General features: G+C 45.2%; 2 protein-coding genes across 2 annotated transcripts in view; one reads left to right on the top strand and one right to left on the bottom strand.

Moving 5' to 3' along the window:
• The window catches only part of ACIN1 (apoptotic chromatin condensation inducer 1), a 51593-nt gene extending 29610 nt beyond the window's left edge, over positions 1 to 21983 (bottom strand). Inside the window, 4 exon segments of the mRNA XM_087947198.1 lie at positions 565 to 653; positions 8307 to 8418; positions 10443 to 10508; positions 21846 to 21983. Of these exon segments, the coding sequence (XP_087803324.1) occupies positions 565 to 653; positions 8307 to 8418; positions 10443 to 10508; positions 21846 to 21983 (405 nt within the window).
• A 224-nt stretch (positions 21984 to 22207) lies between these two features.
• On the top strand, positions 22208 to 25244 carry CZH14orf119 (chromosome Z C14orf119 homolog). Its single transcript, XM_026693289.2, has 2 exons — positions 22208 to 22519; positions 24746 to 25244. The coding sequence occupies exons 1-2, from the start codon at positions 22398 to 22400 to the stop codon at positions 25092 to 25094; spliced, it is 471 nt and encodes a 156-aa protein (XP_026549074.1). The 5' UTR covers positions 22208 to 22397; the 3' UTR covers positions 25095 to 25244.
• The last annotated feature ends 432 nt before the right edge of the window (positions 25245 to 25676 follow it).

The following is a 25676-nucleotide window of genomic DNA, read 5'->3' as shown; positions in this document are numbered from 1 at the left end:
CTATTTTTTATTATTTTCTATTCTATGCTATATTTTCTATTATTTTCTATTCTATGCTACGATGCGTCAAAGGGACCATTTATAAAGCTTCTTTTAGCAGCCAACAATCCCCCTGCAGCCCAAACCGCCAATACCCAGCAGCCAGCCAGCCAGCCGCCCACCCCGAATAATAAGCGGTACCAATTGTCACCTATATTCAAAGAGGAATTAAGGGAAAACAAGTGCGTTAAGCTGCTGTTCTTGGCTTGTAGAAAAGCACAAAAGGATGAAAATAATAATAATAATAATAATTAATAATAATTTAATAATAATAATAATAATAATAATAATAATAATAATAATAATAATAATAATAATAATAATAATAATAATAATAATAATAATGGGGAAATCACTCGACGGCTTCCCAAATGTGCCCAGAAAAACGTTTATTTAAACATGGGGAGCCCCGCCCCCTTGTCTGTTCCTTCCGATCACCTCGCCCATCGGCCCCTTCCACCTCCCTCTCCAGAGGCACATGGGTGTCTGCCATGGCTGAACCCTCCCGTCCCACCTGTCATTTACCTGCCTGACCCGAGAGAGATGCTCTTCCGGTTTCCGGGTTTCCTCTTCATCCGATTCATCCCTCTTGCGCGAGATGACACAGCTTTTGCCTGGTGAAAGAACAAAACACTCGTTTACTATTATTATTTTATATAAAATTTACTGGCTGCTCATCTTACTACGAGGCAACTCGGGGGAGGGGGGAACTTACACATAAAATATAGGTAATCTTCGACTTGTGACCATGATGGTTGCTAAATGAACCGTTGCACGTCGAGGATTACCTGTACCTTACAGGTAATCCTCGACTTACGACCAGGATTGAGCCCAATATTTTTGTTGCTGAGTGAGACATTTGTAAAACAAGTTTTGCCCCGTTTGACACCTTTTCTCGCCACAGCTGTTAAGTGAATCACGGCGGCTGATGAGTTTGTAACCTGGTCGTTAAGCGAGTATGGGCTTCCCCGTTGGCTTGGCTCACCACGAAGATCGCCAGAGGGGATCGCAAAAAAATTATTTCGGTTCAGGCCATGTTTGGTTTACAACAGTCCGTTTAGTGACTGTGCGAAGTTGCAATGGCACTGGAAAAAAGCTGTTTTTCACATTTAACGACGGTTGCTGCATTCCCCATGGTCACATGATCAAAATTCAGCTGTTTGGTAAACCAGTTCATATTTATGACGCTCGCTGTGTCCCGGAGGTCACGTGATCCTCTTTTGCGACCTTCCGATGAGTGAAGTCAACGAGGAAGCCGGATTCAATTAGCAACCATGCTACTGAATTACCAGTTTCCCGAAAGTAAGACCTACCCTGAACATAAGTCCTAGCTTGTGCCCAATATAAGCCCTACCCCTCAAAATAAGCCCTAATTAATATCCCGCCCACTTCAGAGTGGACGGGTAAACATTAAGCTAGGGTGGGGATAGAGATGGTGGAGCTGACCTACTACTTACCTTTGGACAGTTGTAGCCAGGCCTCGCACACCCCCGACACCTGCCTTGCCGGCCCGTTTCTTCGGCAGCCGGCAAGGCTTTCAAGGCTTTTCTGAAGGCCTCTGGAGCTCACACCAAAGCTCAGGATCGATCCAAGCTCTGTTATCGGTTGCAGAGTCCTTCAGGAAAGCCTTGCTGGTGGCAGAAGAAGTTCCTGAAGGCCTCTGACAGCAAGAAGGAGGCCAGGGGGCGACGCGCGCAAGTGAGGTTGGTCAGTGGATGACATGCCCCCAAAATAAGACCTGGTGCCTTTTTGGGTGGCAAATAATAAAAATAATAATCATCATTATCAATATATCAGCTTATATCCTCTGACGCTACCTGAACAGTTCCTAGGTCCTTAGTTCGGACTCAAGTTGTTAAGCTACCAACCAGCCCCAAAGGCTGTGAATCTCACCAAAGATTAAATAATAATAATAATAATAATAATAATAATAATAATAATAATAATAATAATAATAATAATAATAATAATAATAATAATGATTATGTGATACGAAACCCAGCATAGTCATCTCATTTGCTGTGTACGCTGTTGTTTTTGTGTATAATAATAATAATAATAAGGAGAAGCAGAAGAAGACAAGGTCTTATTTTCGGGGAAACAAGGTATCAGCTGTAGCGATTCGCTTAACGTGGGGAAGAAAGGGTGTATAATAGGACAAATATCTCGCTTAGCAACAGAAATCTGGCCCTCAATTGTGGTCATAAGTTGAGGACAACCTGTTTTTCTTCCTCCTCTTTTCTCAATGTACTTAATACCTAGATCTTTTACCAAGTTCTTTTAATTTCCCCCAAGCTAAATGTGTTCGTTTTTTTAAAAAAAATATTTTATTTTAGGAAATTTATATGGCCGCCTATTCACAAATGGCAACTCAAAAGGCAGCTTACAGAAATATAAAAACCTCATCAATAAAACAATAAAACTAATGAGGGAGAATAATCACATAATAGTTTATGGTTAGTCTTTCAGGACAAACAACTTTTATCAGCGGTTTTAGGACTTAATTATAGGCGGTCCTCTACTTACGATGGTTTATTCACTGAGTACTCAAAGTTACAGCGGCAGTGAAAAAGGGACTTAGGACTGCTTTTCACATTTACGACCATTAGAGCATTCCCCACAGCACGGGGGTCAAGCTTCAGACAAGCTTGGCAACTGAGTCACATTTATGACGGTCGCAGTGTCCCAGGGTCACATGATCCCCTTTTGCGATCTCCTGACGAGTGAAGTCAAGAGCGAAGCTGGATTCACTTCACACAACCGTGTTACTTCACAACTGCGGGGATTCACTTAACAACGGTGGCAAGAAAGGTCGTAAAATGGGGCAAAACTCCATCACGGTCCCTTCTATGATGTTACCTAGTTGGGTAACAAAACAGAAGCTTTGGGCTCAATTGTGGTCGGAAGTCAAGGACTGAGGGGTCCTCGGTGCTCTCTGAGCTTACTTGTTTTCTTGCAGACGTTTCATGACCTAACTAGGTAACATCATCAGTGCTAGAGGGACAGAGGTATGTGGAGAGGAGGAGGAGTGTGGGGTCCTTGGTGCTCTCTGAGCCTGATGGTTTTCTTGCAGACGTTTCATTACCAAACTAGGGAACATCATCAGTGCTAGAAGGGAATGGGATTTGCTCATCCTTTGTATATTGGTGGCTTGTCCTGGCAGTGTTGGTGGTCAAGCCACTAGTATATAAACGGACAAGAGGTAGAGAAGGAGGAGACCAATGGGGTCCTTGGTGATCTCTGAGCTTGGTGGTTTTCTTAGGGACGTTTCATGACCCAACTAGGTAACCTCATCAGTGTTAGAAGGGAGTGAGGTATTTGGAGAGGAAGTGGTGGTGGAGGAAGAGGAGTCCTCTGAGCTTGCTTGTTGTCTTGCAGACATTTCATGACCCAACTAGGTTACATCATTAGTGCTAGCCAAGGACTACATGTATTATATTTTTAAAAAGACAACACAATAAAAACTGCAAAAACAACAACCCTGCTTAGGACAAGAAGAAAAGCAGGAGAACAGGCAACAAATTTCTCTCTGCCACCTTTTTTTTTTTTTTTGGGGGATCAATTATTTTTGCTTTCCTTCTCTGTTTTTTTCAACCAACGAAAAAGCACGACTTTTTTGGAGAACCGTTTCTTCACAATTTTCTGGATCAAAATTACCATCACTCAAAATCTCAAATCTTTTATTTTCCTGGTTTAATTGACCCAGCATCATTGCTTCTTAGAATAAACCCTTGAAAATATTGCCAATATTTTTCTCTTTCTTTGTGAAAGGACCCAATGGCTTTGGATGAAGTACAGATGGTTCTAAACTTACATCCAGTTCCTTTTCTGACCGTTTAAAAGTTACCACAGCATTGAAAATGAGGGACTTAGGAGTGTTTTTCACACTTATGACCGCTGCACCACCCCCATGGCCGCGGGATCAAAATCCAGGCGCTTGGCATCCGAGTCACATTTATGACGGTTGCAGCATCCTCGGCGGCCACGCGATCCTCTTTTGCGACTGTCTGACAAGCAGAGTCAATGGGGAAGCCAGATTCACTTTAACGACCGGGTAACTTAACTGAACAACTGCAGGGATTCTCTTAACAACAGTGGCGAGAAAGGTCATAAAATGGGTCAAAATTCACTTAATGGTCTCGCTTAGCAACAGATCTTTTGGGACACAATTGTGGTCATTAAGCTGAGGGCTGCCTGAGGTTTGAAGGACCAGCTTTTCCCAGGCATTATCTGCCCAACCCATCTGAGTGGGAAGGGGATTTTACGCTTCCCTCCCCTCTCCGAAGAGAGTCAATTTAGTGCAGGGGTGTCAAACACAATCCCGTTGTGGGCCGTGTTGGGATTTTGTTTGCCCTTGAGGTGCCGGGATGGGCATGGCCAGGCCCGGGGCAGCAGGGGACGGTCCCTCGCCATTTCCAGGACGGCCACACGGGGGCCACTTTGGGACCTATTGCGGGCCCTGTCTTTGACAGACCTGATCTAGCGGGACCAAGAAGGGCCTTCTTAGTGGTGGCTCCTTCTCTGAAGAACATCATCCTTGTAGAGAGAAGATTGCCCACCCCTCCATCCACCCCCACTTTGACGGTACTTTTGCAAAGTCCTGAAGAGGTGGTTCTGCCAGCATGCAGCAGTTTAAAACCAGAAGTACTTTCCACCCTTATCTTAAAAAGATTTTAGCTAGGCTACCAGATCTTCTGGTATTGATAATCCTTAATTGGAGAATGTGATTGAGGACACCCGGCCCGAAAGTGCTTCGTTGGAGAATCTGATTTATGACAAACCGGGGAAAGGGAAGAAACAGGGTCACAGGTGACTGTGAATTACTTATTCCAGAGTTAGCTTCATTTAGGTTAATGTCGGCATGTTGCTCCTAATAAATCTTTTGGATTCGTTTGAAGCTTGCCTTAGAGGCTCACGATTTAATTAGGGCAATTGCCGGAACCCTGACATTATGGAGATTCTCAGTCATCCAAGTCATGGTTGTCCCAAAGGTGCTTTTTTCAAGAGGCAACTGGACTGTCAGCCAAGGAAGCCATATTTTACTTAGAAGTTTCGAGGCTGCCACATTTCCCCCTCTCCCGGGAAATTGGGAGGGGGGATTTCATAGAGAGGTAGAAGATTAGACACAACATTCTTCTCTATAAGTCAAGGACAAGTTACTCTGCACCTGGAAAGGAGTGGCTCAAGGAATGCCTCCAGGTGGGAGGTGTTTCATTGGACCATGTGATGGACTGGTGGGTGCAGGGGTTGGATCTTTGACTTTCTATTGGGAAGGGAGAACCCAGAACTCTCGGATTTGGGTTTTCCCAGATGTGCCAATATGACAACTCCAATAAAAGGGAACTTCAAGAAAATGTTTGCCTTGGAGTTTGATATTTGGAATGCTGACATTTCTGGATTTTGTTTGAAGACATTTCGCTTCTCATGCAAGAAGCTTCTTCAGCTCTGACTGGATGGTGATCCTTCTTTTCCCCACTCTCCAGTCAGAGCTGAAGAAGTTTCTTGGATGAGAAACGAAACGTCTTCAAAGAAAATCCAGAAAGTCCAGTTGCCTCTTGAAAAAAGCACTTTTGGGATAACCTTTACTGTTGTTTTTTTTTACTCTGGGTACACTGGCACACATTAAAAATGAAATTCTGTTGTCCGCTCTCAAAAGTGTACACTTACCTAACACACATATAGGTAATTGACTTGCAACAGTTCATTTAGTGACTGTGCAAAAGTTACCATGACACTGGAAAAAAATGTGACTTAGAACCGTTTTTCAGAGTTACCAACCTTTGCAGCATCCCCACCATCACATGATCAAAATTCAGGTGCTTGTCAACGGATTCAGACTTATAACACGTTACTGTGTCCCGAGATCATGTCAATGCCCGTTTGTGACAACTAAAGTAAACGGGGAAGCCAGGTTCACTTGACCAGATTACGAACTTATTGACTGCAATGATTCACTTTAACAACGGTGGCAAAATGGGGCAAAACTCACTTAACAAATTTCTCACTTAACAACAGAAATTTCGGCCTCGGTTGTGGTTGTAAGTAGAGGATTACCCATGTAGATATGCTATACATACATACATACATACATACATACACAGAGACACACACAGAGAGAAAGAGAAAGAGAGAGACAGAGAGAGAGAGAGACAGAGAGGGAGAGAGAGAGAGAGAGAGAGACGAGATGAGAGAAAGAGAGGGGGGCAGAGAGAAAGGGAGACAGAGAGAGAGAGAGAGACAGAGAGGGAGAGAGAGAGAGAGAGAGAGAGAAATAGACAGAGAGGAAGAGGGAGAGAGAGAGAGACGAGATGAGAGAAAGAGAGGGGGGCAGAGAGAAAGGGAGACGGAGAGAGAGAGAGAGACAGAGAGGGAGATAGAGATAGACAGAATGGGAGATAGAGATAGACAGAGAGAGAGAAATAGACAGAGGGAGAGAGAGAGAGAGACACGAGACGAGAGGGGGCAGAGAGAAATGGAGAGAGAGAGAAAGAAAGAGACAGAGACGGAGATAGAGATAGACACAGAGAGAGAAATAGACAGAGAGGAAGAAGGAGAGAGAGAGAGACACGAGACGAGGGGGGGCAGAGAGAAAGGGAGAGAGAGAGAGAGAGACAGAGAGGTAAACATATATACACATATACAGACATAGACATATATACATATTATATTCCTAGACCCACACATATAAATGTTAATCACTATCTATTTTGAATACATAGACAAAAGGAGAAGCTGGAGTCGGAGAGAGTTGGGCGTTCACATACATTTTCTTAATAAATAATCTCTCAGCTTAAGGATGATTCTCATCAGCTGTTTTAATGCTAACACAGGATTTGCAACTAGTGAGAACGTTATCCTTCGGACTCTCCAAGGAAGAATTGGGGCAGGCGGTCCTCGGCTTACGACGCCAGTTGAGACCAGCATGTCTGCTTCTAAGCCAGAATGTTTTGTCAAGTGAGTTGTGTCCCATTTTACAACCTTTCTTGCCATGGCTGTTAACCAAGCCGCTATAGTTAAGTGGACCACGCAGTCGTTAAGGGGAATATTTTGCTTCCCCCCCCCTCCCCGGTTGACTTTGCTTATTGGGAGTCGAGTGGGAAGGTCACAAATGGTGCTCAGAGGATGGCGGGGTGCTGCAACAGTCACAAACACCACGTGCCGAGTGCCCGGATTTTTATCACGTGATCCTGGGGATGCTATAAGGGTTGGAAGTGTGAAGACCATTTTTTCACTTGGAATGGTTTTGAATGGAATGCTAAAGGAATGATTATTAAATCTAGGTATAGGTAGTGGTGAAGGTATTGTACTAGCACTGGGGAGATCCAAGGTCCAGACCTCCCTTAGCCACAGAGACTTTCACAGTGCCTTTCGGTCAGTCCTCCCTTAGCCCAATCTGACAAAAAGGAAAGAAAAGGAAGGGAAGGTGAAAGGAAACAAAAGAAAAGAAAAAAGAAAAGAAAAGAGAGAAAAAGGGCAAGACAAGACAAAGAAAAAGAAAAGAAAAACGAAGAGCCAGTTTGGTCTAGTGGTTAAGGCACTGGGCTAGAAAACAGGAGATTATAAATTCTCGTTCTTCTTTAGGCATGAAAGCTGGCCGGCCAATCACAAAGAGACTTTGGGTTCTAGTCCCACCTTGGTGTGAAAGCCGATTGGGTGACTTTGACCCAATCACCAGGAGAGTGGGAGTTCTAGTCCCACCTTAGGCATGGAAGCCAACTGGGTGACTTTGACCCAATCCCCAGGGGAGTGGGAGTTCTAGTCCCGCCTTAGGCATCAAAACCAGCTGGGTAACTGGCCCAATTGCCAAGAGACCAAGTTCTAGTCCTGCCTTGGAATGAAAGCTGGCTGGGTGACTTTGGGTCAACCACCAGGAGAGTGGGAGTCCTGCTTTAAGCAACAAAACCAGCTGGGTGTCTTTGGGCCTGTCCCTCTCTCGCAGCCCAACCCACCTCACAGGGTTGCTGTTGTGAGGAAAAAGGAAGGAGGAAGGTGTGTTGGATATGTTGGCCGCCTTATTTGTAAAAATAATAAAAGGTGAGATACAAATCAATCGATCGATGGTACACAACGTCTGTTTTGTTGCAAGGCAATTTTTGCACGTTCAGCTGCTGAAGAGATTTCTTCTTCATCGGACAGAGCTCAGAAGGGAGCTTGAAGCAGAAGAAGCTTGAAGATGCGTTTGGTTCAAAAACAAGCTGGGTTCCCCCCCATGAATTATGGCTTAAGGGAAGGAGGGGAGGGAGGACATGGGGGCAAACTCCACTTACTTTCTAGGTCAGCGGCCTCCCGAGCTTCCCGTTCCAGACGCTGCCTCAGCAGCTCCTGCTGTTTTTCCAGGTATTGCTTGATGATGGTGTTCTGGCTCATCTCCTCTCCAATCTGGTTGGACGCGGGAGACAAAACAAGGTTCAGGAGAACACCCTGCCTTAGATCCAACCCTTAGGATTCATCGCTCGGCCTTAAAAACATTTTTTAAGATGAGCGGACGTCAACTCCCGGAATATCTGGCGAGTTGAAGTCTATGCGTTTTAAAAATGCCAATAAAGTTAACGGTTCCCCTCCTTTCACATACAGTATGTGCTAGTCATTTCTGGCTCTAGGGGGCGGTGTGGTCATCTCCGTGACAAAGCCGAAGAGCCAGCGCTGTCCGAAGACGTCTCCGTGGTCATGTGGCCGGCATGACTAAACGCTGAAGGCACACGGAACGCTGTTCCCTTCCCACCAAAAAGCGGTCCCTATTTTTCTACTTGCCTTTTTTTAACGTGCTTTCGAAGTGCTAGGTTGGCAGAAGCCGGGAGAAGTAACGGGAGCTCACTCCGTTACGTGGCGCTAGGGATTCGAACCGCCGAATTTTCTGATTGGCAAGCTGAGCGTCTTAACCACTGAGCCACCACGCCAATAGAAGAGAATAATTGTGATCAGGGTTGACCTGAGGGATCCTTGGTGCTCTGAGCCTGGTGGTTTTCCTTGCAAGACCAAACTAGGTAACATTATCAGGGCAAGAAGGGAGTGGGGCTTGAGGAGGAGGACGACGACTGTGGAGTCCTTGGTGTTCTCTGAGTTTGATGTTTTCTCGACCCAACTAGGTAACATCATCAGTGCTGAAGGAGGTGGAGGAGGAGGAGGGGTGTGGGATCCTTGGTGTTCTCTATGAGATTGGTTTTCTTGCAGACCTTTCATTACCAAACTAGGTGACAGTATCAGTGCAGGAAGGGAGGGGGGCTTGAGAGGAGGGGGGGGAGGAAGAGGAAGAGGAGGGGGGAATCCTTGGTGCTCTTTGAGATTGGTGGTTGCAGAAGTTTCATGACCCCAACTAGGGAACATAATTAGTGCTAGAAAGGGGGAAGTTTTGTGAAGTGGCAGGAGGAGGAGGAGGAGAAGGGGAGTAGCTCTTGGTGCTCTATGCTTGGTTAATTTCTTGCAGACGTTTCATGACCCAACCAGGTAACCTTATCATTTATATATTAATGGCTTGTCCTATCAGTCTTGCCTCTTGTCTCTTAAACTGACAAGAGGAGGAGGAGGAGGAGAGCTATGGGGTCCTTGGTGATCTCTTGAGCTTGGCTGTTTTCTTACAGACATTTCATAACCCAACTAGATAATATCGTCAGTCCTAGAAGGAAGTAGGGTTTACTCCTTGTTTATGTAGTGGCTTACCCCCTAAGCGTTGCTGGGAATGTTCTTGGTGGTTTATTGGTTGGGCTGCTTCCCGTTAACTTGTTTCTCTCAAGCGCGTAGTAGTTCCTTTATTGGGGTATTGTTTACTTCTGGATTGTTGGTCTAGTGTTAAGCGACTTGCATATAAACAGAGCAATCTCCACTCCCTTCTACCACTGACGATGTAATCTAGTCAGGTAATGAAACGTCTGCAAGAAAGCAACTCAGCTCAGAGAGCACCAAGAACCCGACAGTCATCCTCCTTCCCTCCCCGCTCTCCCCAAACCCCACTCCCTTCTAGCACTGATGATGTTACCTAGTTGGGTCATGAAACGTCTGCAAGAAAGCATCCAAGCTCAGAGAACGCCAAGGACCCCACACAACTTAAAAAAATGATTACGGTTGGGAAATACCGACCTGGAGCAGGGGTCTCCAAACCTGGCAACTTTTCAGACTTGTGCACTTTGGCTCCCAGAATTCCTCAGCCAGCCATGCTGTGGAATTATGGGAGTTGAATTCCATAAGTCCTACAGTTGCCAAATTTGGAGAACAGATCTAGAGTAAGGTCTGACACACTACTCAGGCACAGAAGCCACAGAAGGAGGGAGATAACTGGTAATTAAATCTTCTATTTGGGACCACAAGGAGGCCTAGAATTCATTTCCATGTCAACTGGAAAAGAAAAGGGAGGGGGAAAAAAGGGAAGTAGGTAAACCACAGACAAAGGATGGGCTGGCACACCTTACCTGGGAATTGGGTTGGAAGGTGGTATGTGGGGTTGAATGCTTCTGGAGGTTTTCGAGCATCAGGGCCTACAAACGAAAGAGATGTGATGAGATTAAAGACGGTCTCTAAATCCTGAACTCATTTTCCACTTACAGAATTTCTTATACAATAAAGTTGGCTTCCGGTTTGTCGGCTTCGGCAGCGGCAGGGATTCGCGATCCTGCGCGATCCCTGTTGCGCTAGCCGTCTTGGTGCCTCCGATCCGGACGGGTTTGGAGGCTAAGGTTGCCCGTAGAGGCAGCCGAAGATAGGAGGGATCCGGACAGGGGGTTGGGGTTTTCGCAGACCCCTTCCCCACCCGGCTTAACCCTCTTTTCTTAAGGCGGTGGAGCGGCGGTCAGCAATGGCCGCCACAAAGAAGCTGGCAGCTGGATAAGATTGTGCTGGAGGAAGAAGGAGAAAGTTCTGAAGCGAAAGTTTTTTGGCTGAACTGGGACTATAAGATACAAGTAATATCCTGAAAATCCTGATTTTTGAAAGATACTTTGTTTCCAGAAGAGATTTACAAGCGGTGAGTGAAAGTGCTTAAAGAGAAAGTTTACTCTCCTTCCACATGGATTTAACAAATGGATATTGAAAATCCTGCTATTTTACAGAAGGTAAAAATTTAAAGCTTTCTGTTATAAGTGGGAAGGGAGAGGACAAAAGGAAAATTTTTATTAAGATTTTGTTGGAGGAGATGCCTGGAAGATTTTGAGATTGGAAGTTAATTGCAATAAGACTTTAAAATACAGATTGGGGTTTTTTTTCCCTTGCCAATTGATATTACCCCAGGAAGAAAAAGTGTGAAGGGAAGAATTTTGTGCTCTGTTTGGACTGTTTGATGACTTTGGAACTTTGGGAATTGTTTTAAGCCTTGAATTATCTTGGTTGTTTTAAGAAGAAAAAGAAGGGAAAAAGGAAGAAAAAAAAAGATTTATAATGACTTTATCTGTTGATGAACTGAGAGAGGAATATGGCAAAATAAAGAAAGAAGGAAAAGACACTGTGAGAGAAATTTTTCGCTTTTTAGAAATGGCGCTTGCTACTTATCAGAAAACACAACAATTGATGGAGGAAGCAGAAGAAGAAGAAGCCATCTTTAATGAATCTACAAAGTTGATTAAGAAAGGAAGGAGAAAGAGAGGAAGGAAAAAGGACACAAGACTTAAAAAAACATCCAAGAAAATGAAAAATAAGATGCAAAATCAATACAATGTTAGAAAGCAAAAGAAAAGAGAAATACTGGAAAAAGGTTTAAACATGTAATGGATAATGATGATTTGTGTGTTTTGAAAATTAATAAAACTTGTTTTAAAAAAAAAAGAAAAGAAAAATACAACAGAGAGGGGAAGTTAAGGGGGTAAAAAGACCAGATGGGATAAGATAGGGAGGAAGAAGGGGGGGGGAAAGCCATAAAGGTATGAAACAAGATGTGCAAAAGAAATTTCTTTTTAGGGATAAAGGGTAATATAACTTTGTTTTAGGATTCTGCAAGGTACACAATATAGTATTGTAGTATCTGTATTAGAAATAGAAAATTAGAATCTTATAAGACTTGAGTAAAGATTAAAACATTAAAGGTTTAATAACTTAATAAAATATTAAAAGGGATGTTTAAAATATTTAGTTTAAGTATAGAGTTCAATTGACTATTGTGTGGATGTTAGTATGAATATATTATTGTAGTATTTGTTTTTGAGATAGATAATTGGAATGTTATGTGATTTAATGTTTAACTATATATTTAATTACTTTGTGGATTTATTATTTTCTTTCTCTAAGTAGTATGTACTAAGCAGAATCAGATAGGGAACTAGGTGTTACCTTAAATGTTAATTTAGGGGTGCGATGGAAAGGCATCATACTTCGATAAGTGATTTCAGGAGAAATCTTTTTTTCTTTTCTTACTATAGGGAATGAGATAAATAGATAATTGGAAAAGAATGGACAAAAGATACAAATATAATGATTTAAACTAAAGTGTAATAAATAAAATAGAATTAAGAAGAGTAGAAAGCGGGGAGAAGTTATAATGAAGATATAGAATGGTAAACAAGATAGGTAATGACATATAAGATGAACATGAATTTAATTGAAGTCCATACAAAGAGAGGTAATCCGGGGCCAAGCTACTTTTTTGAAAAAGAAGTTTTATTTTTTGTGTTTTGTGTGTGTATGTTTACTTGAGATTTAATGGAGGAAAGCGAGAGGAGAATAATTGCAAACAAGACAGAGGGAAATATGAATAGGATGACTAAGTGTAAAGAGAAGTAATGAGAGATTTGCTAAAAGATATTTAAGTGGAAATGGGATATATTAGAATCGTATTGTATAAAACAATGTTTTATTTGCCTTGTAAAAATTTGTAATGGAAAGAGGTTTAATGTCTACAAGGTTTAATAATATTTTGTTTGTCTTTTAAAAATTAATAAAATTTGTTTCAAAAAAAAATAATAAAAAAATAAAGTTGGAGGTCTTCTAATCCAACCTCCCTCCTGCCTGCGCTCAAGCAGGAGACCCTGCATCATTCCAGACAACCGACTGTCCAATCTCCTCTTAAAAACCTCTAGCGTTGGAGTGCCCGCCCACTTCTGGTGGCAAGCTGTTCCACTGGTTAACTGTTCTCACTGCTACGAAGTTTCTCCTTAATTCCAGGTTGCTTCTCTCTTTGATTAGTTTCCAACCACTGTTTCTCGTTTTGCCCTTCTGTTGCTTTGGAAAGTAAGTGGACCCCTTCTTCTTTGGGGCAGCCCCTTAAATACTGAAATACTGCTATCATGTCTCCCTCTAAGTCCTTCTTTCTAGACTGGCCAAACCCAAATCCTGCAACCATTCGTATGTTTAAGTCTCCAGGCCCTCAGTCATCTTAGCTGCTCTACTCTGCACTCTTGTTGGGAAACCTACCCTGAAGCTTATCAAGCAAGGCCTCCCATCTCTTGACCCACTAGGACAGGGGTGTCAAACTCGATTTCATTGAGGGCCACATCAGGGCTGTGTTTGACCTCAGGTGGGAGGGTGTGGCCAGAGTGGGCGTGGCCAGCTTGACATCACTCATATCGGGAGGGGGGTGTGTGCCTGTGTTGGCCTTAGTGCTCTGCCAGCGAAAATGGGCTCCCAAGCTCAGTTTTCGACTGCAGCGGCCTCCTGCAACAATGGTCTCCCAAGCTCAGTTTTCAGCTGCTCCGGCCTCCTGCAACCCTCTGCCAGAGAAAACATACCTTGGGAGGGCCAGTCCTTTGCTGTTTCCAGGGCAATCCCGCAGGCCAGAACTAAGCATCCCGCGGGCGAAATCTGGCCTGCCGGCTGACCCCTGCATTAGAAGGCGGAGTGACATTAGCCGTGCGATTCTCAGCCCTCAAGGCAGAACCATCATCAAACAAACTTCTCCTTTTAATCTCCATTCAATTCGCAGTGAGGAGCTCACTTAATCGGCCTCTTTAGTAAAACTCTGATTGCTTTACTCCAGGTTACCTGATCTACCGGGTTCCTCTGCCAACCAGGAACGGGCACTCCAAAGTTTCTGCTTTGTTTATTTATTTCTGCTAATATTTCATCACCTTGTCCTAAACACCTCGCCTTACAACCAGAATGGAGCCCGAAATTCCTGTTGCTGAGCGAGACATTTGTCGAGTGAATTTTTGCCCCATTTTACCACCTTTCTCGCTGCAGTTGATAACTGAATTGAATTTTTTATTGTCATTGTATGTATATACACAGTATGCATACAATGAAATGATTAAGTGAAACCACAGCTGTGAATCTGGTTTTCCCTCCCCACTGACTTTGCTTGTCAGAAAGTCGCAAAAGGGGATTGCATGACCCCAGGACATTGCAACCGTCATAACTATGAGTCAGTTGCCAAGCACCTGAATTTTGATCATGGGACCGTAGGGATGTTGCAACGTAAGTGTGAAAAATGATCAGAAGTCCCTTTTTTCAGTGCCATTGTAACTTTGAATGGTCACTAAATGAACTGTTGGAGGTCAAGGACTAGCAAACCAAATTTGAAGACATAAACTTGATCAGAACCGATTCTGTTTGGGAGAAATTGGGTACATCCCATCCCTCCATCTTTCACACAACCGATCTTGATCTAAACTTCTCACTTGTGGTCTTAAGAGGGAAGCTCCATGGCAAAGCCGCTGACAGAATGGACCAGATCACCATGGCCATCTTGCCACAACCAGCTCACCACAGCCAACTCTCTGCAGGACAACTCGCCAAGACCAATTCACCACAACCAACTCACCATGGCCAACTTGCTATAGGACAACTCACTCCAGGACAACTCACCACGGACAACTCACTGCAGGACAACTCACCACAACCAATTCTCCATGGCCAATTCACCACAACCAACTCGCCACAGCCAACTTGCTATAGGACAACTCACTCCAGGACAACTCACCACGGACAACTCGCTGCAGGACAACTCTCTGCAGGACAACTCGCCAAGACCAATTCACCACAACCAACTCACCATGGCCAACTTGCTATAGGACAACTCACTCCAGGACAACTCACCACAGACAACTCGCTGCAGGACAACTCACCACGGACAACTCACTGCAGGACAACTCTCTGCAGGACAACTCGCCAAGACCAACTCACCACAACCAACTCACCACGGCCAACTTGCTATAGGACAACTCACTCCAGGACAACTCTCTGCAGGACAACTCGCCAAGACAACCAATTCTCCATGGCCAATTCACCATAACCAACTCACCACAGCCAACTTGCCGCAAGACAATTCACTATGGCCAACTTCCCACAGCCAACTCTCTGCAGGACAACTCGCCACAACCTATTCTCCTATGGCCAATTCACCACAACCAATTCACCTCGGCCAACTCACTGCAGGACAACTCACCACGACCAACTCACCACGGCCAATTCACCACAACCAATTCACCACAGCCAACTCACTGCAGGACAACTCACCACAACCAACTCACCACGGCCAATTCACCACAACCAATTCACCACAGCCAACTCACTGCAGGACAACTCACCACAACCAACTCACCACGGCCAATTCACCACAACCAATTCACCACAGCCAACTCACTGCAGGACAACTCACCACAACCAACTCACCACGGCCAATTCACCACAACCAATTCACCACAGCCAACTCACTGCAGGACAACTCACCACAACCAACTCACCATGGCCAATTCACCACAGCCAACTCGCTGCAGGACAACTCACCATGACCAACTCATCACGGCCAACTCACCACAACCAATTCACCATGGCCAATTCACCACAACCAATTCACCTCGGCCAAGTCACTGCAGGACAACTCACCACAGCCAACTTGCCACAGCCAACTCGTCGCTATTTTCCCAATTTCTATTTTCTACTTCTTTTTTCTAACACTTCATAAAATAACCACCATGTTAAAAAAATATTCTACAGCTATCCATCATCTCTTGCCCTTCTTAGAATTTCAACTCTTATTAACTTTTTGGTGAATTGTTCAAAGCAGGGACACATTTAATGGGTTCACATGCTTGCTTACGCCATTGGTAATTGATACCAAAACAACAAAAGACACAGGCCAATATCAAATAAACCAGGCTACACCATATCCACCAGGCTAAAAGAGCGAAGGGTTAAAAGAGAAATTGAAAGATCCATATTTTTTTCCCAGTCTGCAAGCCCATTAAATAATCCTCAAGCATACATACTTTATATCCTCCATATACCTAACTTAAGAGCATTTTTGTGAGGATAAAAGATTGTGGAGCAAAGCTGTAGAAAAATGCAGTAAAATCTGATTTGGAACATTTTTTGAACGGCTACGATTTCTGTACATTGTCATTGCTTTCAAAATATTTAATACCCTTCCTTGGCTGAAGATCAGCAGCATTGGAATATGAAAAATGCCATGGAACCACAGAGAGTACAGGCAGTCGACTTACAATGGTTCATTTAGTGACCGTTCAAAGTTACAATGGTGCTGAAAGAAGAGACTTGTTTTTCACAGTTACGAGAGATGAAAAATTCAGATGCTTCTACAAGTTTCCCATCTGCACACCTGAAATTAGATTTGCCCTATTGGCCACAAATGTAGCTAAACACCCCTGTCCAAAATAATTCTCAATCAAATTGCATACAGGGAATCCTCGACTTACGACCACAGTTGACCCTCCCCCCAACACACACACAAATTTCTGTGACTGAGCAAGACAGTAGCTGTTGAGTGAGCTTCATCCTGTTTTTTGATCTCTCTTGCCACAATTGCTCAGGGGAATCGCTGAGGTTTACGATTGTTAGGTGAGAAATCTGGCTTCCCTGTTGGCTTGGCTTGCCAGAAGGTTGTAAAAAAAATGTCCTGACCCTTGAACACTGCAACTGCCATAATTACATGCTGGTTGCTAAGTGTTTGAATTTTGATCCTGTGATCATCGGATGCTGCCAAAGTCCTAAGGGTGAAAAATCCCCCTAAATCAATTTTTTTCAGCACCGTCGTAACTACGAAAGTTCACTAAATTGTAAGTCGAGGACTACTTGTATACAAAATCTAACTTCTCGCTGGGAGATGTGGGGCTGATTGTTGTCTCTGACACACTGCACCTTTTTTTCATGACCCACCAAGCACTTCAAGGCCTAACGTGTTCCCCCCCAAATATGACTGTGTCTTATATTCTTTTTGCCACCCAAAAAGGCACCAGGCCTTATTTTCGGGGGTGTCATCCGCTGACTAACCTCACTTGCATCCGTCACCTCCGACTTCCTTTTCGCTGTTATCAGAGGCCTTCAGGAACTTCTTCTTCTGCAGCCAGCAAGGTTTTCCTGAAGGCCTTTGCAGCCGATAACAGAGCTTTGTTATTAGCTCCAGAGGCCTTCAAGAAAGTCTTGCCAGCCTTGCCAACTGCAGAAGAAATGGGCAGGCAAGGCAGGTCTCGGGCTGTGCGAGGCCTGGCTACAATGTCCAAAGGTAAGTAGTAGGGCATCTCCACCACCATCCCATCCTCACCCTAGCTTAATTTTTGGGTGGGATCTTAATTAGGGCTTATTTTGCAGGTAGGGCTTATATTGGGCGCACATGTAAAAATCAAGCTAGGACTTACTTCCAGGGTAGGTCGTATTTTCGGGAAAACAGGATAACACCTGATAAATCATGATTTAAATCAAGCCCGTTTTTCTCCAATTGAAGGCAAAAGAGCAGCTGTGCTAAAAACTATGAGACGGAGTTCCACCTTCCCTGATCCACCTGAATTCCTCCAAGCAAAAAAAAGCCAGGGAGTCCTCGATTTACAACAGTTCATTTAGTGACTGTTCCAAAGTTACAACGGCACTGAACAAAAGAAAAGGACTTGTGACCATTTTTCAAACTTACATTTGCAACATCCCCTCGGTCATGTGATCAAAATTCTTACGCTTGGAAACTGACTCGTATTTATGACAGAGTGTCCCGGGGTCACAGGATCAAATTTTTGAGACTTTCCAATGAGCAAAAAAAATCAACGGGAAAACCAAATTATCAACTATATGACCAACTTAACGAGTGCCATGATTCACTTAACCACCGTGGCAAGCAAGATCGTAATACGGGGCAAAACTCACTTAACAAATGTCTCAACAGCAGAAACTCTGGGCTCAATGGTGGTCTTAAGTCGAGGACCACTTGTACTTATTTCTTAATCTTTCTATTTATTTCTCCAAGAGTTCTTAGGCTAAAGCATGTAGCCCTTCCTGGGTCATTTTATTTTCCAACAATGTTGTGGGGCAGGAAATGCTAAGGAAAATAAATTTATTTGGCCCCTGGGTGAGTAATGAACCGAATCAGAGTCACCTGCCTCAGTGCAGGCTCTAACCACTGTACTATGCTGCCCTAGGGTCCAAATCAGTTTTCTTCCAAAAGATTAAAAATGAATTAAAACTGAGTACAATCCCCCTAGAACACAACCTTAATATTTTCAGAATTGCATTATAAGCAGATTCACAAACAAGGCACCAAATATTTTAAGTTCTGCATTCAAATCCCACCCTAACGCGGGTAGTCCTTGATTTATTAACAGTTCTTTAGTGACCAAAGTTACAACGCAGCTACATCATAATCAGGTGATCAAAATGTGATGCTTGGCCACTGACTCATATTTATGACAGTCACAATGTCCCAGGGTCAGGTGATCAGATTTTGCGACCTCCTGACAAGCAAAGTCAATGGGGGAAGCCAGATTCACTTAACAACTGTGTGACTCACTTAACAACTGCAGCAATTCACTTAACAACGGTGACAAGGAAGGTTGTAAAATGGGGGCCAAACTCCCTTCGCAAATGTCTCACTTAGCCAACAGAAATTTGGGGCTCCATTGTGGCCATAAGTTGAGGACTTCTTGTACAAAAAAGTATCCTTTGGAGAGAAACTGTCTAGGCACAAAGTTCAGTTCTGCCACCATCTGTGTGAAACCACACCGACTAGGATGCTACATTGACTGGTTCAATTCCATCATGAAGTTTGATTATTATCATATTTAATATTGATCATCCCAAGCCGTACTATTCCCGAGGAGTGAAAATGACAGCCCCAGGCAAGAACGGGAGTTCATTGCCAAAAAATCTGGTTATAAAACAGGGAGGTAACAACAGGTTTGAGCCAATTTGGGACTAGTGGTTAAGGCACTAACAGGCTAAAAAGCAGGAGATGGTGAGTTCAAGTCCCATCTTAAGTCATGAGGCTGGATGGGTGACTTTGCACCAATCACAGGAGACGGTGAGTCCTAGTCCCGCCTTAGCCATGAAAGACAATACGGTGACTTTGGGTCAATTACCAGGAGACAAAGAGTTCTAATCTCACCTTAGACATGAAAGATAATTGGTTGACTTTGGCCAATCAGTAGCAGACGGGGAGTTCTAGTCCCTTAGCCGTGAAAGCTGACTGAGTGACTTTGGGCCAATCACCAGGAGACGGAGAGTTCTAGTCCCTCCTTAGACATGAAAGCCAGCTGGGTGGCTTTGAGCCAATCACCAGGGGATGGTGAGTTCTAGTTCCACCTTAGACAAAAAAGACCATTGGGTAATTTTAGGAATGAAAGACAATTGGGTGACTTTGGGCCAATCGCAGGAGATGGGGAGTTCTAGTACCGCCTTAACCATGAAAACCAGCTACCGTAGGTGATCTTGGGCCGGTCAAAATCTCTCAGCCCAATCTACCTCATAGGGTTGTTGTTGTGGGGAAAACAGGAGGAGGAAAGGTGCATTGGGTAGATTTGTCACCTTGAGTTTTTTGTAAAAGTAATAAAAGTGACATACAAACAAACTTTTTTGGGACCCATTTTTCCTCTTTCTAACTCCACCCATCAAGAACAAGAATGAAAAACCTCTCAAAAGCCACAGCGTGGCCCACACCACCTGCAAATCGTCATCAGAGGTAGTCCTCAATTTATGACCTCATTTGATGCCCAAATTTCCATAGCTGAGCAAGTCCCTTGTTCTGTGAATTTTGCCCCATTTTATCACCTTTCTTGGCACTGTATTTAAGTGAATCACTGCCGTTCTTAAGCTAGTCACACAGTTGTTAAGTAAATCTGGCTTCCCCATTAACTTTGTTGGCCAGAAGGTTGCAAAAGGGGATCCCATGAGCCCAAGACACTGCCACCGTCATATATGCGAACTGGTTGCCAAGCGCCTGAATTTTGATCCCATGATCACAGGGATGCTGCAACGGTCTTAAGGGTGAAAAATGGTCGTAAGTCTGTTTTTTCTGTAACTTTAAATGGCCACTATTGTAAGTCAAGGACTATACATACCCCACTTTTGGGCCCTTCCTGCCATGAAGTTTGTTGCATGATCTGGGCTACAAAGCACCTTCTACACAGCCATGCCAGCTCAATCAATCAATCAGAATAGAGCTGGAAGGGACCCTTGGAGGTCTTCTAGTCCAACCCCCTGCTCTGGCAGGAGACCCTGCACCATTTCAGAGACAAGTGACTATCCAGTCTCTTCTTAAAAACCTCCAGTCATAGAGCGCCCACAACTTCTGGTGGCAAGCCATTCCAGTGATTAAGTGTTCCACTGTTAGGAAGTTTCTCCTTAGTTCCAGATCGGGATATCAATCAATCAGAGGTAGAGATAGAAGGGACCCTGAGAGGTCTTCTAATCCAGCCCCCTGGTCAGGCAGGAAGGCCTATACCATTTCAGACAAAAGTTTGTCCAATCTCTTCTTAAAAACCTCCAGTGTTGGAGCATCCACAACTTCTGGTGGCAAGCTGTTCCCCAGCCCACAACTGTTTCAAAACCCTAAATCCTTCAAAGGCAGGATCTTTATTCTAAATCTGAATCCATCCACCCTCCTTATCCTAAAAAAAACACCCCAACAACTATACAGGTAATCCTCAACGTACGACCACAACGGAGCCCAAAATTTAAGTTGTTAAGAGAGAAATTTGCTCAGCGCGTTTTGCTCTCTTATTACGACTTTTCTGGCCACATTTGCTACTAAGCGAATCGCTCCGGTCCTTAAATTGGCCACACACAGTTGTTAAGCGAATTTCCCCCGTTGGCTTTTACCTTTTCCAAAAATGGCAAAAAAAAAGGGGGGGGGGAGGAAATCGTCACAACTGCGAGTCGAGTGCCCACCTGCCAATCCCGCCGTGACCGTCGAGGGGAAACACTGCAACAGTCATTTAAAGTGTGGGAAAACGCTCCCAGGCTCCTTTCTTTCCAGGGCCATTGTTGTCGCTCCGAATGGTCATTAAGCGAACCGTTGTAAGGGCGAGGACCTACCTGACCCCAGGTGAAAACTTTGAACCTGAATTAAAATCTGAATTAAATAGGCAGGGATAAGAGCGGAGCCCTGCTGGCTATCTCATTGCAGGAACATCTGCTAGGAAAACTTATGGGGCTGGGAGGGGGCTTTTAGAAAATGAATGGAGACCCTCCCCACCCCCAAAATGTGGGTCAAAGGCAAGTTGCAAAACTGGCAAGGGGGAGAGGATTAGGCTGCTATGGGGCGCCCCCATAGTTCTCCCCCACTGGTGGGGGCCAGGAAGTGCCCATTCCCCCCCATCAGCAACAGGCTGTTAAAACTTCTGCAAGGGTTTCCCCAACTCACTTAAAAGGGGATTCCCCTCCCCATTCCTATGGGGCAACCCCAAAGTGATGTCAAGGCTTCTCCCGCCAATAGGACTTCCTCCCCCTCTTTTTTTTCTTCCTATAGCCGACGGGGATCCCTTCCTCACCCCCTCCGCTTGGTGGCAGTAGTGGGCTATTGCCCCCGCGCATGTGCAGCAGCGGCGGCACCCCAAGTCCAGGGGTCCGCGTTGCTTAGATGCCAAAAAAAAAAAAAAACCTGCCCGTCTTGGTTACGCATGCGCGAGAGCAACCCGGGCCCCCGGGCCCCTTCCCGTCGGGCCCTTTTTCCTTACCCCACGGAGCCGCTTAATCAAGGCGTTCTTCTGCCCGCTCTTAGGCAGGCCCCGCTGCTCCAAAGCCGCCTTCAGGTCGGCGACTCTCAACGCCTGAAGCGGCCTCCCGTCCAGAGTAACCTCCTCCCCGTCCGCCATCTTGTGTGGCGCTGCTGCCTGCCCTCCCCGGAGCTTCGGGGGCGTTCGGGAAGTTCCCGAGACGGCCTCGGCGCTCGGAGGCGACCTCCGACCCGGAGCTCGCGACGTCTCGTGGACGTCCGGCTGCCCTTCGTCAAGCGCCGTCTGGTTTCGAGACTTCCGTTCGGCGTTCGAAAGGAGGGGCGGAGGGGCCGCTGTCGCTCGGGCGACTCTTTCCGGGCTATCTCGGGCATTTCCGGGTCTTTCGAGGAGGCTTCTCAATTTGAGAGTTTTGAGAAGGACTCGGGAACTTCCGGATATCTTCGGCCTCCGAGGGGGGCGGACACGGAAACCCTCGGCAACTTCCGCCCAGCGCCATAGAAAGCGCCTTCGAACGGAAGCCTGACGGCTGAGTTCGTCTTCGGGTGTTTCCGGATGACTTCGCCGACTTCCACCGACCCGCCCGAGGCTCTTCCTCCTGCCGAAAGCGGAGTAGACGAAAATGCCCCGAGTTTCTTTCGCAGCGATGGGAAAAACCTGGATCTGAGCCAAAGCAGGTGAGAAAAAGGCAATGCTGGCTTGTCTTCGGCTCCAGGGACCGGCCGTGCAAGGAAAGGGATTGCGAAAGCCGCGCCTGCATGGCTGGGTTTGGCGTGGTGCAATCGTTTGCACGGTGGACTACAAGTCCCATCGTGCTGAATAAACCTAGGGCACGTGTCTCGGGCGGGGGGTTTGCATTCCGACAGTGGGCGAGACCCAGGACGGGGAGTGGCTGCCCTACCTGCCTGGAATTCTGCTTTGCGAGCAGCCAGGTGCAAACTGGGTTTGTGCAGGGCTGGCCAACATTGTGGGTTTGTACGAGCTGAGTTCCGTTCAAGCTGGCTTGTTGGAGTCTTTATACTCAACGTATGTGCTGCTCCATTGAAAGAAAGCCTTCCTGTTGCTTTCAAACGGCTTTCCAACCGTAGTAACTTTTAAGATGTGTGCGCTTAATTCCCAACATTAAAGCCAAGGAAGGAAGGAAGGAAGGGAGAGGGAGAAAGTTATTAAGAAAGAAGAGGGAGGAAAGAAGAGGGAGGAAGGGAGAAAGGAAAGAAGGAAGAACAGAAGGGAAGGAAGGAGAGGGAGGACTGAAGGAGAGGAAGGAAGGAAGGAAGGAAAGGGACAAAAGGAAGGAAGGAAGGACAGAAGGAGAGAGGGAGCAAGTTATTAAGAAAGAAGAGGGAGGAAGGAGGAAAGGGAGGAGGGAAGGAAGAACGGAAGAGGGAGGGAAGGTGGATAGGGATGGAATGATGGAAGGAGAGGGAGAAAGTTATTTATTAAGGAAGAAGAGGAAGGAAAGGGAGAAAGGAAGGAAGAATGGAAGGGAAGGAGGGAGGACAGAAGGAATGGGATGGAAAGAGATGGAGAAAGAGGGAGAAGGGAGGGAGGGGAGAAAGAGGAAGGAAGAAAGGACTTCTAACCCTTCTTTCCTCCATCTCTCCCTTTGTTTCCCTCCCTTTCTTGCCTTCCTTTCTTCCCTTTCTCTTCCCTTGCTTTTCCCCCTCCATTTCTCCCTCTTCCTCTAACCCTTCCTTTCTTCATCATTCCTTCCTTGCCTATCTTTTTTTCTTGCCTTCTTCCTTCTCTGTGCACCTCCCTCTTTCCTGCTTTCCTGTCTTTTCCTTTCTTCCCCTTCTCCCTTCTCTCCCTGCCTTTCTTGTCTTCTCTTCCTCCCCTTAATTCCTTTTCTCCCTCCCTACCCCCTTTTTTCCTTCCTTCCTAATTCTGGGAGCTGAAATCTACTCATCTTAAAGTTGCAAAATTTAAAAACACTTTATGCAAGTTTTTCTTTCTCCTGAAGGAATTTTAATTTTACTTTTGTGGCTGCCATGGCCATTTCCTACAAGTTTGTTTCCTTCCTTTCCTCTGAAAATATTTTCTATCCCTTTGGATGTGTAAATTTTAGCTTTATGCAATATTTATAATACCATGCAGTTTTTGGGGAACAAGAAGGAAGAAATTGTTAGAAAGAGTTCAGCTATTTAACTGGGGAAAATAAGAGTTGAGACTGCCTGAAATGCTGCAGCGGCCCTTTTAATACAATTTACATGTTATTTTTAAACCTTTTTGGTTATTTAGCTATGCTAATTGTATCCTTAGGATGCTTGTTGGTGCTTTACATTGTAAATTCACAGCTGGTTTAATCTTCCAAGCTCTTGATAATATTTCCTGGATAAAAACAATCTTTGAGAAATGCGGTGTGCCGATAAACTGTTTATTTTCAGTACAAATGTTAACTGTGATATGTAGTTATGACCCTGGTCCTATAGGTAGGATAGGATTTTGCCTAAATTTTTGCTCCCTAATCTAGTTTTTCTTGTGTCTGCCCCTTCAGTGTTTTCTCATTCCATTGGCTCTTTAATTTTGTTTTCCAAAGATATTCAATATATATACACACGACTTGAGTGCTGCCCACTTGGAAGGATGAATGAAGAAGGGAAGAAGAAAAAGCAGAAATGAAGGAGAGGGAGGAAGTAGAGGGAAGGAGAGAAGAAAGTGGGAAGGAGGGAGGAAGGAAGAAAAGAAGGAGAGATGGAAGGGAGGGAGGGAAATTAATATATAATTTAAAATAGATACTATTTGAGTGCTGCCTGCTTGGAAGGATGAAGGGAAGAAGAGAAAGACGGAAGGAGAAGGAAGGAAAGGGAGGAGGAAGGAAAGATGGAAGGGAGGGAAATAGTGTCATAAGTCGAGGACTGGTTGAAATCCCTCCACCCCCGCTTCTCTGCTCTCCCCTGCAGGATGACGGAGCCGCTACCCTTGTCCTACGTGACGGCCCAAGAGATGCGTTGCCTCCTGCACTGGCTGTCCATCTGGACTCCCGCCCAACGGGAGTGTTTCCTCCAAGACCTGGTGGACAAGGCCGTCCCTTGGAAGCTGTTCCCCCTGCTGGAGAGCCTTTCGGGACTCCGGGTGGAATTTGGGAAGCCCCCGTCCATCTACCAGTGCCAGATGCGCCTCTGGAACCAGTGGTTCCGCAGCTGGTCGGAAGCCGAGCGCAACGAGTTTGTCCGGCAGATGGAAGAGGAGATGCCAGATTTGGCGGGACGGTTTTACCGAAAAGTGGTGGCCACAGCCCGACAAGACTGAGGCAGACCGTGGCGCACTCTCCCTTCTGTCCCCTACCCTCTTTTTGGGGGTGGGGGAGTGATTTCTCTGGATGTCTTCCCACCAGCTGCTGTCAAGGCCTTTCCATAACCCCGAATAATATGAAAATAAAATATTGTTTAGCAAATGCAATGGATTAAATGTTGGGTTGTGTGCTGAAATATGGGGGAGGGACTGATATTTTCCTTCCTTTTTTCCCCTATTCCTTCCCTTCCTCTCTCTCTCTGCCCCATTTCCTTTCTTCTTTCTTCCCTTCCCTCATTGTTTCTTTCCTTCCCTCCCTTCTTCCTTCCTAACTCTGTTTCTTTCCCTCTATTTCTTCCCTCCCTCTTTTTCTCCCTCTGCTCCTATTTCCTTTCCTCTTCCCTCATTGTTTCTTTCCTTCCTTCCCTCCCTTCTTCCTTCCTAACTCTGTTTCCTTACTTCTTTCCTTCTATTCCTTCTCTGCCTCTTTTTCCCTCTGCCCCATTTCCTTTCCTCTTCTCTCATTTCCTTTCCTTCCTTTGCTCCCTGTTTCCTTTCTTCCCTCTCTTCTTCCTTCCTAACTCTGTTTCCTTCCTTCAT

This window comes from Notechis scutatus, chromosome Z, assembly GCF_049901735.1.
Source record: "Notechis scutatus isolate UNSWTSFEM ecotype Mainland chromosome Z, rNotScu1.2, whole genome shotgun sequence".
In the NCBI taxonomy this organism is placed as follows: domain Eukaryota; kingdom Metazoa; phylum Chordata; class Lepidosauria; order Squamata; family Elapidae; genus Notechis; species Notechis scutatus.
Note: the sequence above shows the minus strand (reverse complement) of the source record. Positions and strands in the feature narration are given on the sequence as shown.